Source organism: Macaca thibetana, chromosome 1 (assembly GCF_024542745.1).
Source record: "Macaca thibetana thibetana isolate TM-01 chromosome 1, ASM2454274v1, whole genome shotgun sequence".
NCBI classification, from domain to species: domain Eukaryota; kingdom Metazoa; phylum Chordata; class Mammalia; order Primates; family Cercopithecidae; genus Macaca; species Macaca thibetana.
The window spans coordinates 1,553,486-1,571,771 of NC_065578.1; the positions used below are offsets into that span (position 1 = coordinate 1,553,486).

At 51.4% G+C, this 18,286-nt stretch overlaps 1 protein-coding gene across 2 annotated transcripts in view; it reads right to left on the bottom strand.

The window, feature by feature from the left end:
• The window catches only part of MORN1 (MORN repeat containing 1), a 70,808-nt gene that overhangs the window by 29,364 nt on the left and 23,158 nt on the right, over window positions 1-18,286 (bottom strand). For both annotated transcript variants that reach the window (XM_050786145.1, XM_050786147.1), the window contains exons 9-10: window positions 6,823-6,946; window positions 5,366-5,532 (exon numbers count right to left, since the gene is read on the bottom strand). In XM_050786145.1, the coding sequence (XP_050642102.1) occupies window positions 5,366-5,532; window positions 6,823-6,946 (291 nt within the window). The remainder of the gene's footprint in view (window positions 1-5,365; window positions 5,533-6,822; window positions 6,947-18,286) is intronic.

Genomic DNA, 18,286 nt, shown 5'->3' on the forward strand with positions numbered 1-18,286 from the left:
GGCAAGGGTCTGGCCAGAGGGAAGGACGCCCGTCTGGGAGCCAAGCAAGCAGCGCTGTGACCGGGCCAGGGACGAGTGTGAGCAAGGGACTTTGGTTTGTTTTTTTTGAGAATGTGAAGTTCACGCTTACAAGGAAATGATTCCTGGTGTATTTTCCCTGGACACGCGGGACAGCCTCAGAACGGCACCTTTTGTTTTCTTTCAGGACGATGGCTAAAGCCGGCCCCTGGTCCCCGCTGGCTGGTTGTGAGGTCTTCCTTGATTCTGGGGCCTCCCTGTGGCTGGGCCTGGGCCTGTCTGGAATTGGCTTCCCCTTCCAGGCCTGAGCAGGGGTTGCTGACTGAGGGAGGGGGCTCCGGGAGCTGCCCCAGACCTCGGGGTGATGCTGGTAGGCCCAGGTAGACAGAGCTGGGTTCCTGACACAGTGGGGCTGATACCTCTAGCCTCCCGGCCAGGACTACTCTTGTCTAAGCCATCATTATTTTAGTTTTCTCCTACTTGGGGATGAATGCTGTCCCGGCTGGAACTGAAACTTCGAAATGACTCCGTTTCCTCTGTAGGGCTCCTGGCCAGCGTCCCCAATCCCCTAGGGCCTGAGGGCTGTGGTGGGGGCCTGGTTGGGCTCCAGGTACTGAGTGGGGCCCTCTGCCCAGCACCCTGCTGTCCTGGGGCAGGGAGAACCCACCATGTCCTAGGGTGCTGTGAAGGCCACATGTTGGGGGCAGACTTTCAACGGGGGATGGGAATTGCGAAGAAAAGTTTGTGTCAACTGCTGCATGGAATGAAGGGGTCTGGAAGCAGCAAGCCCGATCAATCAGTCCTAAATGGCATTATGGATTACATAAAGAAGGGAAGATAAAGACTAAAGAGGCTGGGATGGTGGCTCATGCCTGTGATCCCAGCACTTTGAGGGGCCAAGGCGAGCAGGTCACGTGAGGCCAGGAGTTCGAGACCATCCTGGCCAACATGGCAAAACCCCATCTCTACTAAAAATACAAAAATTAGTCGGGTGTGGTGCTAGGGTGAGTCCTGCTGGGTCCTTGGCCCAGTCGCTGAGACAGGAGACAGACAAAGCAAGGACCCTGCCGACCGTGCCCCGGGGACACATGCCCGACCCGCCCCTTCCCGCGAGGGAGTTCTCCAGTTTTAAGAAAAGGAAAGTGAAAGCAGCCTGTGATCCCAGCACTTCGGGAGGCTGAGGCGGGAGGATCGCTTGGACTCAGGAGTTTGAGACCAGCCTGGGCAACATGGCGAGGCCCTGTCTCTACAAAAAAATACAAAATATTAGCCAGGCATGGTGGCTCGTGCCTGTGGTCCCAGCTACTCTGGAGGCTGAGCCGGGAGGATCGCCTGAGCCTGGGAGGTGGAGGCTGCAGTGAGCTGAGATCACGCCATTGCACTCCAGCCTGGGTGACGGAAAGGAAGTAGGAGCCTACTGGAGAGCCCCTCCCTGACTCTGGCCTCCCCCTCCTCTTCTCAGCATGGACTTGACTGCACCAGACCCCAGGCCAGGCTCCTCCCCTCCAGGGTGCCCCTGCACAGGTCGGAGTGGAGGCCAGCATGTGTACTCAGTCATCCGTCCTTGGGGTGGACACTGCTGTTACCCTCCCTTTATAGATGAGGAAACTGAGGCACAGAGAGGTTTAGTTTCACATCAGTGTGAAAGCAGCAGCCCAGCCTCCCAGGGTTGGTCTTGGATGCACCCATGAGCCCTAGGCAGAGCTTGGCACCAAACTCCAAATGTCTGGGGTTCAAGCCCCAGCAGGTCTTACAAAAACAAAAGCATGTACCTCTAGGTTTCCCAAGGGACATTTCTTTTGTGCTGGATAATTTATGGCTGGACACTCACATCATCGTCAAGCCAGAAATAGCCTGGGCTGGGCTGAGAGTTGGGGGGGGCCCCCAGACCCAGGCAGTGGGGCTGGTGCAGGGGCCCGCGCGGGGTAGGGTGCGATGCAGGCACAAGGCTGGTTTTAATTGAGACCTTGGCTCCGAAAATCTCTCCAAGTAGAAGGCGTGGCGCCCAGTAAGTATTTTTATGCAGAAATATGAGAGCTATTCCACCTATGCGGCATAAAACTGCTTCTATAAACTGAGGTAAAGGCAGACGAGGGGGCGCGGGCTGGACCCCCCGTGGCCCTGCTGGCCCGAGGCTTGGCTGCCTTGGCCTCCCGTGGAGGCGCCGGGCCCTGCTGTCCCACCTGGGATGCCCGCATGCTCTTTTATATGAAGAATGACGCCGGGCTTGCTGCTCTGCTCACAGCCGTTGTTTGATGGAGCCTCATCTGATCCTAGAAGAATGAGCTCCCTACAAGCAGACCCCCGAGGCTCTGAGGCTCTGGCCACCAGCTGGGTGAGGTTTCCGGGGGCAGGGGCACAGGCATGGAAGGTGGCCCTGGTGGCGGAGGCTCTTCCCAGGACGGCGAGGGCCATTTCGCTGCTGCTTCCTCCCACTTAAGCTGTGTGAGTCACGGATCCTCAGGGAGAACTTGGGGCCAAGTGACCGGCCAAGAGTGCTGGCTGCTAAGAGGGGCTGCTGCAGACAGTGACCAGGAGGGTCACAGGCCACACAGTGCCTGGGAGAGAGGGTGCAGGCACAGCCTGCCAACCACACCCCTCAGCCCTGTCTCGCTGCAGGAGAGCCTGGAGCTGAGCTGAGCCCACGAGGCAGTGTGGCTGGCTGCGCTGAGGTCTGGGGCACCCTTGGGACAGGCACACCTGGGCAGGAAGATGTGAGGGAGGCTTTGGGGCCTGCTAGGCTGGCTTAAGGGACAGGAAAGGGGGGTCCAGACCAAGGCTCACCAGACTCCGGCTTGGGAGGGGCTGGCCCTGCCTGCCCACCCCAGGGGCCTGGAGGGTCGGAATTGGGGCTCCCCCGAGTGGGACAGCCGGGTCAGGAGACTGTGAGGACTCAGGGGTGGCAGGTGGGGCTCAGGTCTAGAGTGGAGAGGCCTCAGAATTTGGGGAGGCGGTGGTGGTGCCATCTGTGCAAATCCTGGAGACAGCCTCCAGGGGACTTGGGGCTGCGTGTGGTGGGCAGGGCCGGGCAGAGACATGGCAGGGACTGAGCTCGCATCGGCCAAGGCAGGTGACAAGGGCTGGCATATGAGGCGCATTTGGGGATGATTCGGGGCATCTCATCAAACCTGGGACATTTACCTGCATGTGGAAGGTGGTGGCGCACAGCCCACCCACGCTAAGTTGTGAATCTGGGCTCACCACAGCCTCTCAGATCTGCCCTGTGCTCCTCGACCCAGGAACCTGCAGCCTGTGTCCTCCCCAAGCAGCACTCCAGGCTCAGATTCCAGCTCTAGAGGCCGGGGACCTCAGTTGTCAGCTGGGCCCTCTTCAAAGGCCCCCAAACTCAAAGTGCCAGGCATTTGTACAGTGGGGACCCCCATGCCCGACCCCCGTTTACTGAGCCTTGGGGTGCAGGGCTGTGGCAAGAAGGACCCGGTGGCTGGCAGCACCCCAGGGCCTCCCAACGCTGTTAAGACTGTTCCCTCACTCTGGCACTGAGACGCACACCGTGCTGCACGGGAGGGTTTGACGTGCACACCGCTCGCTGCATGGGACACGCACACTGCACTGCACAGGAGGGTTTGACACGCACACCGTGCTGCATGGGAGGGTTTGACACGCACACCGTGCTGCATGGGAGGGTTTGACACGCACACCGTGCTGCATGGGACATGCACACTGCACTGCACAGGAGGATTTGACGTGCACATGGTTCACTGCATGGGAGGGTTTGACGCGCACACCACGCTGTATGGGAGGGTTTGACGCGCACACCATGCTGTACGGGAGGGTTTGACGCGCACACCACGCTGTACAGGAGGGTTTGACGTGCACACCATGCTGTACGGGAGGGTTTGACGCGCACACCACGCTGTACAGGAGGGTTTGACGTGCACACCGCTCGCTGTAAGGGAGGGTTTGACGCGCACACCACGCTGTACGGGAGGGTTTGACGTGCACACCGCTCGCTGTAAGGGAGGGTTTGACGCGCACACCGCACTGCACGGGAGAGTTTGACGTGCACACCGCTCGCTGTACGGGAGGGTTTGATGTGCACACCACGCTGTACGGGAGAGTTTGACGTGCACACCGCTCGCTGTACGGGAGGGTTTGATGTGCACACCACGCTGTACGGGAGAGTTTGACGTGCACACCGCTCGCTGTACGGGAGGGTTTGATGTGCACACCACGCTGTACGGGAGAGTTTGACGTGCACACCGCTCGCTGTACGGGAGAGTTTGACGTGCACACCGCTCGCTGTACGGGAGAGTTTGACGTGCACACCGCTCGCTGTACGGGAGAGTTTGACGTGCACACCGCTCGCTGTACGGGAGGGTTTAACGCGCACACTGCACTGCACGGGAGGGTTTGACATGCACACGGTTCACTGCACGGGAGGGTTTGACGCGCACACCGCGCTGCACGGGAGGGTTTGACGTGTACACCGCGCTGCACGGGAGGGTTTAATGCGCACACTGCACTGCACTGGAGGGTTTGACGTGTACACTGCACTGCACTGGAGGGTTTGACGCGTACACCGCACTGCACGGGAGGGTTTGACGCACACACTGAACTGCACGGGAGGGTTTGACGTGTACATCGCACTGCACTAGAGGGTTTGATGGGCACACTGCACTGCACTGGAGGGTTTGACGCGCACACTGCACTGCATGGGAGGGTTTGACAGGCACATCGCGCTGCACGGGAGGGATTAAGCTTTGACTCAAATCCATGAGTAACTCTGGAATGATCCGTGTGAAGTCTAGGCCACACATTCTATGGAAGTGCCGTTCTCACTGGCCCCAGCCTAGGGGGCAGAGTTGGGGGCTGGGGGTTCTGTCGGAGCACCTAGGCCTCATCTCCACGAGGAAACGTGAGGCCACCCATGCAGAAGTGCAGCAGCAGGAAACCCAGACCTTGAGAGAGCAGTGGGCGCCGCGGCCCCTCAGAGCCACGGCCAGCGGCCACTGTGGGGGCTACCAGGTGGCAGGAGGGGCTGGGGCCGTGTCCAGGCTGGCCACTGGCCTCAAGGCCTGGGTGAGTCTGCTGCCCTCAGCCAGGGAGACCCAGAAACTCTGCCCTGAGGACCCTACGAGGCTGAGCCCCTGCCAGGCTCAGGGGAGACGAACAATCGGCTTGAGCCTCCGCAGCCCCCCGGGACTGCTTGTCTGGGGATGCGGCTGCCTGGCCCTGCCTCCTTTCACCCACGTGTGACGACTGACCCTGGGTGCGGCTTGCTCCTGCTCTGGCCTGGTTCTGGGTCCCCATGACCGCACATTCCCTTGACTGCTGGGCCTGGGCCCACCCACCCCCAACCCCCAACTGGTTTGTGAGCTCCACTTACCAAGCAGGCCACCGGGGGTGCCCTCCTGGCCACAGAGGGCACCCAAATCCAGCTCCAGGTCTCTCCTGGGCAGGGGTACGTCGGCTTCTGCACCTCTCTTGGCAGCTCTGGGCCCCGGCACCCCAGCTGCGGGGCTGGACACAGGATAAGGGATGCATTCGAACCCACTGCAAAGGAATGGTGGCAGCTTGGCTCTGCTCACCCCACACCAAGCTAGGGTGCAGGCAGACAGCGTGGTCCGTGCCCTGGACCCAGGGACTTGCCTACACTGAGTCCAGGGAGTGCTACTCAGCCTCTCTGGGAGGTCTCCTGCTGGGATGGGATCAACAGAGGCCCAGAGAGAAAAAGGGCCTAGCCAGATAGCAGGTCTCAGCGTGAAGGAAGAGCTGCCTGCCGCCCCCACTATTCTTTTTTTTTTTTGAGACGGAGTCTTGCTCTGTCACCCAGGCTGGAGTGCAGTGGCGCGATCTCGGCTCACTACAAGCTCCGCCTCCTGGGTTCACGCCATTCTCCTGCCTCAGCCTCCCGAGTAGCTGGGACTACAGGCGCCCGCTACCACACCCGGCTAATTTTTTTGTATTTTTAGTAGAGACGGGGTTTCACCGTGTTAGCCAGGATGGTCTTGATCTCCTGACCTTGTGATCCGCCCGTCTCGGCCTCCCAAAGTGCTGGGATTACAGGCTTGAGCCACCGCACCCGGCCCCCATTATTCTTTATGACAACTCCAGCAGCATCACCTCTTGGGTGCATTCTGACTTTCACAGTGGGTCCAAGTTTACTGCAAATGTCAGACTGTCCTTAACTCTGGAGAAGGGCTGGTGGGAAAAGGGAGTGTCAGAGCTGTGGCGGTACACTCAGGTCTGGTCGCCTGGGGCACGGCTAAGTTCTGACTGTGAACGGGAAAATGCATGGATTGTCATGTGGCAGGGCTTAGAGTGAGGCCTCTTCCTGGAGTCCTGCAGCTCAGGCCTCTATTTGCATGTGGGTTCGTGCACACACTGGCCTGGTCCAGCATCTTCCTGGGAGGCCTGGTGATGTGTGCATGGGGAGTGGCGCCCAACTAGGCCTGGCTGGTAAGGGCCGTTCCCCTCCTGGCTGCATGGAGAGGCCTGAGCATCTCTGCAGCCGACCCTCCTCCCAGGAGCACCCGAGGGCCGGAGTCCTGACGTCGCCCCTCCAGATATGGACCCAGGCCCAGAGGCTTCGGGGCCGATTTCTGGGGGAGACTGGGGGCTCTGACTAGGGGCTTGCGGTCTCAGAAGTCAAGAGGGACCACAGCAAAGGGTCAGATACTGAAATTCAAGGGAGCTGTTTCCTTAGAACAGACATCGAATATTTCATTTGTCATAACCAGGACTTAGCCCAGGTCTCCAGGGAAAAAAGGACAAGGAATTATTGTGATCTAAATGAACTCAAAACAAACTCAAAACTAACTCGTTGGTGTCACACGTACTCACAATGGGGTCTGGATGAGTGTCTCTTGGTTGTCTCCGTCCACTTTGAAAAAGCTGACCTCAGAATAGGCCGACAGCTGCACGTATCTGACGCCCGCTGAGATCTGCAGGACCCGGCCACTCTCGCCTTCCAGGAGAGAGGAGCAGGCAGTGAACACTCACAGGCACCCAGGAGCAGGGGGTGCGGGCACAGGGCTCACCAAGACTTGTCTGTGGGCCCGGGGCAGGCCTCTGGGACACTGTGTTTATAACTCGGCGGGGCCACATTTGCTGGCGGCCATGGCCCCGGGGGGCTGAGTACCGCGGCTTGCCCTCCGTGGCCTCTCTGCTCCTCTCCCATGCCCTGCAGAAGTTTCCCGGCCCTGGGATCTCTGGTGCTGGCCACACTCACCCCAACACCCCTGTGCCCCTTGCCTCAGGTCCTGGATCCTGAATCTCCAGCTCTGGGCCTCGGGGACCCCTGGCTCCACCTCTGCCCGAGCCTGGGGGTGGCACACTATCAGAAGGCGTCTCCTTGCCAACCAGCCTCAGGGGTTCACCTCAGGTACACCCAGGCCCTGGGCTGGTCAGGGGCATGGGGTGGCACTGGCACTCACAAGCTCCCGGGGCCTCCAACGTGGTTCTCATCCCCCTGGTGGATAGCAGGCCTTCCATGCCCATCTCCCACCCTGACCCGGGGGGATGGTCCCTCCACCAAGGTACCCAGCACAGGGCCTGGCACATAGCCGGTGCCCACCAAGTGTCTGCTGAGTCAGCTGCTTCATCCTGCACCCCATTGCTCCTGGGAACCTCAGGCTGCAGGTGGCCCCCAGAGGACTGTGCCCAAGGAGTGGACACCATTGTCCCTCTGAGTTGCTGAGTGCAGATGCTCTGGGCCCTGCTGGGCAGGTGGAGGTGGCGGAGTTGGGTGTTCAGCCACACTCAGAAGACCCCACGTGGGAGCTGGATAGCAGGGAGGAGTGGCTTGGGCACCGTGGGTGGAGGCAAGATGGCTGTGCCGAGAGGAGCAAAGAGGAAGAGGAAGGAGGCCAGGTGCGGTGGCTCACACCCGTAATTCCAGCACTTTGGGAGGATCACCTGAGGTCAGGAGTTTGAGACCAGCGAAACCTGTCTCTACTAAAAATACAAAAATTAGTCAAGGGTGGTGGCAGACACCTGTAATCATCCCAGCTCCTTGGGAGGCTGAGGCAGGAGAATCACTTGAACCCAGGAGGCGGAGGCTGCAGTGAGCCGGGATCTGGCCACTGCACTCCAGCCTGGGAGACAGAGAGAGAGTTCGTCTCAAAAAAAAAAAAAAAAAAAAAAAAAAAAAAAGAAAAAGAAAAAGAAAAGAAAGAAAGAAAGAAAGAAAAAAAAGAAACAAAAGAAGAGGAAGGAGACCAGTTCAGGGCCCCAGAGTGGATGCCAAGCTCTGGGATGGGTTCCCAGGTGGGAAGTGACTGGACTTCAGCGAACATGGGCTATTCGGACAAAGCAGGGCCCAGGCGGGCTCCCACTTGGGGTGGCGGTGGAGGGTCGCCTCAGAGCCTAGGCTGTCCCCGATCATCACCGATGAAGTATCACACCCTGCACCCCTAGCACTAGGCACAGGTCCAGGGCCTGGTCATGTGGACTCTGAGGTCAAGGTCCCATGGAGAAGGAAAGGTCAACAGGAACCCAGCCTAAGATCTGGTGCAGGAGACGTGACTGAGAAAGCAAAGATGTGAAATGTAAAAACACCAGTGTAGCCTGCTGGACTTCCGTATGGGGACGGAGTGACTGGGATCGACGGACACCCCGGTTCAAACAACCAAGAACACTGACAAAGTGCGATGAAATTGATCACCAGGATCCCGGACACCAGGCAACTCAGGACAGATTCTTCAAAGAAGGAAACAAACGGTGTGGCCACTGCCTTAAGAGAACGTGCAGGATGAGCTGCAGACAGAGGAAACTGAGGCACAGCCCAACAAACCCCTCAGTTGAGAAAAATGAGCAGAGAATCTGGGGAACAAGGCACACAGTCAGTTTTTTTTTTTTTTTTTTTTTTTTGAGACGGAGTCTCACTCTGTCACCCAGGCTGGAGTGCAGTGGCCGGATCTCAGCTCACTGCAAGCTCCGCCTCCCGGGTTTACGCCATTCTCCTGCCTCAGCCTCCCAAGCAGCTGGGACTACAGGTGCCCGCCACCACACCCGGCTAATTTTTTTGTATTTTTAGTAGAGACGGGGTTTCACCGTGTTAGCCAGGATGGTCTCGATCTCCTGACCTTGTGATCTGCCCGTCTCGGCCTCCCAAAGTGCTGGGATTACAGGCTTGAGCCACCGCGCCCGGCCTCAGAGTTTTAAAGTTCAAAAGGCAGAGCAGCGAAGAGGAGAGAGAGGACCCTGAGTAGAGGGAGGACCCCGCAGCCTGCAGGAGGCCCTGGAATACTCAGCAGAGCACCAGTCAGCACAGCTGGGACGAAACTCCACAAGGCTGGGGAAGAACCACCCGAAGAATTAAGAGGGACCAGGACCTGGGCCTCACACAGGACTGGGCATGGTGCCTGTTCTCATCGGCCAGGCTGGAAAAACTCAGAAGTCACAGGAAGCTGGGACAAGCTCTCAGAAGATTCTTGCTACAGTCATGGGGAACCATTGGTGTGAGGCAGACAGGTCTCCAGCAGACCTGCCCAACAAATCATAAACGCAAGAGCCAGGAGGACTTAACTGTCTCCAAGTCACTGAACTGTGCCCCAGAACAAAGCTCAAGAATATTGACAGGAATACAAAAATATCCAGCACCCAACAAGGTAAAATTTACAATGTCTGGCATCCAGTCAAAGATTACGAGGCATGCAAAGAATGCAGGAAAGTATGGCCCATAACAAGGAGAAAAATACATTGAAACTGTCCAAAACCGAGACGGATGTTAGAATCAGCAGTAAAGGACATTCAAGCATGGTCATCATAACTGTATTCCATGTTCTAAAGTTAAATAGAGACACAGAAGATGTAAAAAAAGAACAAAGAGCCGGGCGCGGTGGCTCGCACCTGTAATCCCAGCACTTTGGGAGGCTGAGGTGGGCAGATCACCTGAGGTCAGAAGTTTGAGACCAGCCTGGCCAACATGGTGAAACCCCATCTCTAATAAAAATACAAAAAATTAGCTGGGTGTGGTGGCACATGTCTGTCATCCCAGCTACTTGGGAGGCTGAAGCGGGAGAATCATTTGAACCTGGGAGGTGGAGGTTGCAGTGAGCTGAGATTGCGCCACTGGACTCCAGCCTGGGAGACAGAGCGAGACTCTGTCTCCATCAATCAATCAATCAATAAGAAAAAAGAATGATGTGAAACTTCTGGTGATGAAAACTATAATGTATGAGATAAAAAAATATGCTGTTGCTCACAACAGGTTAAACATTGCAGAAGAAAAGATTTATGAACCTGGAAATGCGGTTGACCCTGGGCCAACATGGGAATGCCGGCCGCTGACCCTCCATGCGGCTGAAAATCCACATGTCGATTCTGACTCCCCCATGACTTAACTCTAATAGCATACTGTTGACCAGAAGCCTTGCTGATAACAGAAACTGTTGATTAACACGTATTTTGTATGTTGTATCTATTAAATACTGTATTCTTAAAATAAAGTAAGCTAGAAGAAAGAAAATCATAGTAAAAGAAAACAAGGCCGGGCGCAGTGGCTCACGCCTGTAATCCCAGCACCTTGGGAGGCTGAGGCAGGTGGATCACGAGGTCAGGAGTTTGAGACCAGCCTGGCCAATATGGTGAAACTCCATCTCTACTAAATATACAAATTTTTTTTTTTTTTTTTTCGAGACAGAGTCTCGCTGTTGCCCAGGCTGGAGTGCAGTAGCCCAATCTCAGCTCACTGCAAGCTCCGCCTCCCGGGTTTATGCCATTCTCCTGCCTCAGCCTCCCAAGTAGCTGGGACTACAGGCGCCCGCCACCTCGCCCGGCTAATTTTTGTATTTTTTAGTAGAGACGGGGTTTCACCATGTTAGCCAGGATGGTCTTGATCTCCTGACCTTGTGATCCGCCCGTCTCGGCCTCCCAAAGTGCTGGGATTACAGGCTTGAGCCACCGTGCCTGGCCCTAAATATACAAATATTAGCCGGGCGTGGTGGCACATGCCTGTCATCCCAGCTACTCGGGAGGCTGAGGCAGGAGAATTGCTTGAACCCAGGAGGTGGAGGTTGCAATGAGCTGAGATCATGCCACTGCACTCCAGCCTGGGCGACAGAATGAGACATCTCAAAAACCCCAAAAAACAAAAAACATATTTACTATTTATTAAGTGGAAGTGGATTATCATAAAGCTCATCCTTGTCTTCACACTGAATAGACTGAGGAGGAGAAGGAAGAAGAGGGGTTGGTCTTGCTGTTTTGGGGGTGGCCGAGGCAGAGGAAAACCTGTGTATGAGTGGATCCTGCAGTTCAAACCTGTGTTGTTCAACTGTACAGCTGTAGAAGCCACCCCAAGTGAACCATCGAGGGAAAAAAAAGTAAGAAAGAAAAAACAAGAAGGAAGAAAGGAAGGGAACCAGTGAACAGTGGGACAACCTCAAGTAACCCAATCATGGGTAACACATGGGAGAGGCTGTGCCAGAAAAACTACTGGAAGAAATAATGGTTGAAAATTTTCCAAATTTAATGAAAACAACTGAGGTCAGGAGTTTGAGACCAGCCTGGCCTACATGGCGAAATCCTATCTCTACTAAAAATACAAAAAAAATTAGCTAGGCGTGGTGGTGGGTGCCTGCCATCCCAGCTATTCGGGAGGCTGAGGCAGGAGAATTGCTTGAACCTGGGAGGCAGAGGTTGCAGTGAGCTGAGATGGTGCCATTGTACTCCAGCCTGGGTGACAGAGCAAAACTCAAAAAAAAAAAAAAAAAAAAAAAAAAAGAAAGAAAGAAACTAAAATCAAGATGCTTTCAGACATACAAAAGCGGAAAGAATTCATTACTAGCAAACCTGTACTACAAGAAATATTAAAGATTAAGTCCTTCAGGCAGAGGAAAATGAGAGCAGATGGAAATATGGATCCGCAGGAAGAAGCAAGAAGAACCAGAAGCCACAGCAATGCGGGTCAACAGAAGAGACTGCTTACTGTTTATTAAGCATACATTAAAACCTAAGTGGTCATTTAAATAAAAATAACAATGTATTATTCATTTTATTACATATATGAACATAAAATGTGTGAAAACAATTGCATAAAAACTGGGAGTGGCAAAAAAGGTATACAATTGTACAGTTCTTACACGTGAAGTAGTATTATAACTCTTGAAAATAACTGTGTCACAGTTTGCCAGGAGAAAATAATAAAATAAAAAAGAAAGGAAGGAACTGGTAAGTCAAGATGTACCTCTGCTACCCTGACACAGCAAGACCAACCCTTCCTCTTCCTCCAATCCCTTCATGATGGTCCACTTTCACTTCATGAATTGTAAACCCTAAAGTAATCCCTCAAATAATGAAGCAAAGAGTTATAATTAATCCCTTAACAGAGGGACAGGCGCGGTGGCTCACACCTGTAATCCCAGCACTTCGGGAGGCCCAGGTGAGTGGATTGCTTGAGACCAGGAGTTTAAGAGCAGCCTGGGCAACAGAGTGATACCTCATCTCTACAAGAAAAAAATTTTTTTTAATCGGCCAGGCGTGGTGGTGTGCACCTGCAGTCTCAGCTACTCAGGAGGCTGAGGCAGGAGGATCACTTGAGCCCAGGAGGTCGAGGCTGCAGTGAGCTATGATTTCACCATTGCACTTCTGCCTGGGTGACAGAGTGAGACCTTATCTCGGGAAAAAAAAAAAAATCAGAGAAGATAAAGTGGAATAATAAAAAATGCCCAATTCAAAAAAGATAAAAATAGATATAGAGGGGAAATAAACAGCTGGAGCAAATTAAAAAATAGTAAAATGGTAAATTTAATCCTACTGTGTCAATAACCATATTAAATGTGAATGGTATAAACAGTTCAGTTAAAAGGCAGAGATTGTTAGATTGGATAAAAAAGCAAGACGACTATATGCTGCCTACAAAAAGAACACTTAAAAAACATAAGCAAGCTAAAAGTAAAAGGATGGATACAGCTATATCATGCTAACGCTAGTCAAAAGAAATAAAAAGTGACCATATTAACATCACAGAAAGTAGATGTAAGAGTAAAGACAGTTAACTAGAGATAAAGAAAGTAATTTCACAGTGATAAGGGATCAACTGATTAAACCACATAAAAATCCCACATGTATATGTCCCCAATAACAGAGCCCCAAAACACATGAACCAAAAATTGAGATAAATAAAAGCAGAAATAGGCAAATCTTTTGTTTGTCTGTTTTGAGATGGAGTCTTGCTCTGTCGCCCAGGCTGGAGTGCAGTGGTGTGATCTCAGCTCACAGCAACCTCCGCCTCCCAGGTTCAAGCAATTCTCCTGCCTCAGCCTCCCAAGCAGCTGGGATTACAGGTGTGAACCACCATGCCTAATTTTTGTATTTTTAGTAGAGATTTTAGTAGAGATGGGGTTTCACCATGTTGGCTAGGCTGGTCTCAAACTCCTGGCTTCAAGTGATCTGCTTGCCTCAGCCTCCCAAAATGCTGGGATGACAGGTATGAGCCACTGCACCTGGCAAGGCAAATCTATCATAGTCAGATATTTCAATATGCTACTCTCAATAACTGATAAAACAAGCAGACAGAAAATCAGCAAGGATATCGTATACTTAAACAATAATATCAACAAAACTGACCTGATTTATAAAATATTGTATGCAACAAAATTCACATTCTTCTCAACTGCACACAAATTCTTCCAGAAACTTGAAGAGAGAATTTTTCCTAATTCACTCATTCTATGAGGACAGCATTACCTTGATAGCGAAACTAGACAAAAACATTACAAGAAAAGAAAATTTCATGCCAATATCGTCTTCATGAAGAGGGATGCAGAAACTCCCAACAAAAGTTTAGCAAACTGAAGGACAAGATAATTCATTGCTCTATTAAAAAAAAAGAAAGAAAGAAAAAAGGCCAGGCTTGGTGGCTTATGCCTGTGATCCCAACATTTTGGGAGGCTAAGGTGGGAGGATCGCTTGAGCCTGGGAGTTTGAGACCAGCCAGGGCAACAGAGTGAGATTCTGTCTCTATAAAAAAAAAAAACAAAAACAAACAAAAAGATAATTGGGGAAAGAATGCTCTTTTTAACAAATGATCTTGGGACAAACAGATATCCACATTCAAAAGAATATACAACAGCTGGACTCCTTCCTTATACCATACAAAAAGATTAACACTGAATGGTTCATAGTCCTAAATGTAAGAGCTAAATATATATATATTTTTGTGTATATATACAAAATATATATAAATTTATATATTTTTTTTATATATATTTATTTTATATATACAAATAAAATTACATATAAATAAAATTATATATAAATATTATATAAAATTCTATTTATTTTATATATATATATATTTTTTGAGATGGAGTCTTGCTCTGGAGTGCAGTGGTGTGATCTCGGCTCACTGCAACCTCTGCCTCCTGGGTTCAAGCAATTCTCCCACCTCAGCCTCTCAAGTAGCTGGAACTATAGGAACCCACCACCATGCTCAGCTAGTTTTTGTATTTTTAGTAGTGACGGGTTTTGCCATGTTGGTGATCCACCTGTCTTGGCCTCCCAAAGTGTTGGGATTACAGGTGTGAGCCTGGCCTAAAGATACAAAAATCTTTTTTTTTTTTTTTTTTTTTTTTTTTTGAGACGGAGTCTCGCTCTGTCGCCCAGGCTGGAGTGCAGTAGCCAGATCTCAGCTCACTGCAAGCTCCGCCTCCTGGGTTTACGCCATTCTCCCGCCTCAGCCTCCCCAGTAGCTGGGACTACAGGTGCCCACCACCTCGGCCGGCTAGTTTTTTGTATTTTTTTAGTAGAGATGGGGTTTCACTGGGTTAGCCAGGATGGTCTCGATCTCCTGATCTCGTGATCTGCCCATCTCAGCCTCCTAAAGTGCTGGGATTACAGGCTTGAGCCACCGTGCCCGGCCTAAAATTCTTAAAAGAAAACATAGGAGTAAATCCCCATGACTCCAGACTAAGCAAAGTCTTCTTAGATATGACATCAAAAGCAACAAAAAGAAAAATAGAGAAATTGGGCTTCATCAAAACTTGAAACTTTCGTGTTTCAAAGGATGCCATCAAGAAACTGCCAGACTGCCCATGAAATAGAAAAATGTATTTGCAAAGTAGATATCTGATAAGAGACTTGTATCTAGAAGAACTCTCAAGACATTTTGATGCAGGGCAGGTGAGCTCCACAGTAGGGCTTAGCCTGTGAGGGTTCCTGGCTTTGGCCAGGGAAGGATTCAAGGGTGAGCGGGAGGTATGGAAGTGACAGGGCCACAGCTCCTGCAGAGCTGGGCTGCCCCACAGGCAGAAAGCAGCAGCTCAGGGCAGTGCTGCAGTCATATTTATACCCACTTTTAACTGCACGCAGATTAAGCGGCGGTTTATGTGGAGACTTCTAGGGAAGCGGCAGTACCTTGTGGGTCATCAGGTCATTGCCATGGCAAGGGGCGGGAACGCCCAGGTGTTGCCATGGTGATGGTAAATGGGCATGATGTGTCGGTGAGCGTGTCTTACGGAAGGCTGCTTCTGCCCTGGCCCTGTTTTATCTAGTCCTCAATTTGGTCCTGTGTCTGAGCCCCACTTCTGGAGTCAAGTTCCGCCTCCTATCTCCATGTCTCCAGCTAACATCTACAAATGGCCCACAGCACACACAAAGATGCTCAACATCATTAGCCTTTAGGGAAATGTAAATCAAAACCACAAGGCGGCACCACTTCACACCCACAGAGATGGCTATATCCAAAAGACAGACAGGCCGGCGCGGTGGCTCACGCTTGTAATCCCTGCACTTTGGGAGGCTGAGGCGGGCGGATCATGAGGTCAGAAGATGGAGACCATCCTGGCCAACATGGTGAAAGCCCGTCTCTACTAAAAATACAAAAATTAGCCGGGTGTGGTGGCCAGTGCCTGTAGTCCCAACTACTCGGGACGCTGAGGCAGGAGAATTGCCTGAGCCTGGGAGGCAGAGGTTGCAGTGAGCCAAGATCGCACCACTGCACTCCAGCCTGGACCACAGAGCAAGACCCAGTCTCCAAAAAAAAAAAAAAAAAAAAAAAAAAAGGCCAGGCGCGGTGGCTCATCCCTGTAATCCCAGCACTTTGGAAGGCTGAGGCGGGTGGATCACGAGGTCAGGAGGTTGAGACCATCCTGGCTAGCACGGCGAAACCCCGTCTCTACTAAAAAAAAATACAAAAAAAAATTAACCGGGCGTGGTGGTGGGCGCCTGTTTTCCCAGCTACTGGGAAGGCTGAGGGAGAAGAATGGTGTGAACCCAGGCGGTGGAGCTTACAGTGAGCCAAGATCGCGCCACTGCACTGTAGCCTGGACGACAGAGCAAGACTCAGTCTCAAAAAAAACGCAGACAGACATTAGCAAGTACTGAGGAGGGTGTGGAGCCATTGGAACCCTCGTTCATTGCTGGAGGTAATGTAAAAACCTTACAGGTTTTCATGCTCAGACTGAAAAGGAAGAAGTAAAATTATATTTATTTATAGACAATATGATCATATATAGACAAAATCTTAAGGAATCCTCCATAAAACTAGTACAACTAATAAATGAGTAAAGCAAGTCAAAGGAAATGAGGTCAATATGTAAAAATCAATTGTAGTCTAGCAACCTCTGAAATGAAGTTAAGAAAATTCTACTAGGCCAGGCACGGTGGGTCAAGCCTGTAATCCCAGCACTTTGGGAGGCTGAGACGGGCGGATCACGAGGTCAGGAGATCGAAACCATCCTGGCTAACACGGTGAAACCCCGTCTCTACTAAAAAATACAAAAAACTAGCCGGGCGTGGTGGTAGGCACCTGTAGTCCCAGCTACTCGGGAGGCTCAGGCAGGAGAATGGCGAGAACCCAGGAGGCAGAGCTTGCAGTGAGCTGAGATCACACCACTGCACTCCAGCCTGGGCGACAGAGCGAGACTCTGTTTCAAAAAAAAAAAAAAAGAAAGAAAATTCTACTCATGACGGCATAAAAAGAATACAATAAATTTATCAGTGTTTAGAAATAATTAACAAAATACTTATAATTCAATATCTAATAAATAAAATATTATTATTATTATTATTATTATTTTTTTTTTTTGAGACGGAGTCTCACTCTGTCGCCGGGCTGGAGTACAGTGGCCGGATCTCAGCTCACTGCAGGCTCCGCCTCCCGGGTTTACATCATTCTCCTGCCTCAGCCTCCCGAGTAGCTGGGACTACAGGCGCCCGCCACCTCGCCCGGCTAGTTTTTTGTATTTTTTTAGTAGAGATGGGGTTTCACTGTGTTAGCCAGGATGGTCTCGATCTCCTGGCCTCGTGATCCGCCCGTCTCGGCCTCCCAAAGTGCTGGGATTACAGGCTTGAGCCACCGCGCCCGGCCAAAATATTATTATATATTAACAGATTTCACAAAGAAGTGCAAGATGTGTGCTGAAAGTAACAAGACACTGGTGATAAAGTAGGAACTCTAACTACATGGAGAGTTGCTTCCGTGTTCATGAGCCTCAGTGTTGGTAAGATTTCATCTGGCCATTCCCTCCAGAGGGGTTCAACGCACCCCCTCGACATTCCAGCAGCCTTCTTTTGTTGTTGTTGCAGAAGTTGGCAAGCTGATCTTAACATTTTATACGGAAATGTAAACGCCCCAGCAGAGTCAAGATCATTTTGAAAAGAAAAAACAAAACTGGAGGACTCTCCAACTGGAAAACGTGCTAAAAGCGACAAGAATCCAGAGAGTGTGGCTCTGGCATAGACTGAGGATAAATCAGGATAGACAGATCAGTGGAGCAGACTGGGAGTCCAGGCATAAACTAAACCCTGACTCTTAGAGCTGACGGATTTTCAACCAAGGTGCCAAGGCAACTCGACGGCGAAAGCGTAGTGTTTTCAACAAATTGTGCTGGGATGACGGAACATCCCCATGAAGAAAAGATGAATTTAGAACTTTATCTTTTCCATAAAAATAACTCAAACTGGATCGCAGGCCTAAATGTAAGAGCTAGAACTGTAAGACTTCCAGAGGGATATGAGACAATCTTTGTGAAACTTGGGTTAGGCAAAGAATTCTTAAATACAGTACCACAACTATGATCCATAAAAGAAAAAATGGACAAATTGGACTTCACCAAAATTAAAGATTTTTGCTGTTCCAAAGATAGCATTAAGCAAATGAAAAGACAAGCCTTAGGTGGACAGAAAACATTTGCAAAGATGTGTCTGATAAAGGGCTTGTATGAAGACTCGGTAAAGAACTCCACGGCTCAAAAATAAGAAGACGACTTTTCAAAAATTTCTTCTTCTTCTTTCTCTCTTCCCCCTTATTTTTTCTGAGACAGGGTCTCCCTCCGTCGCCCAGGCTGGAGTGTAGTGGTGC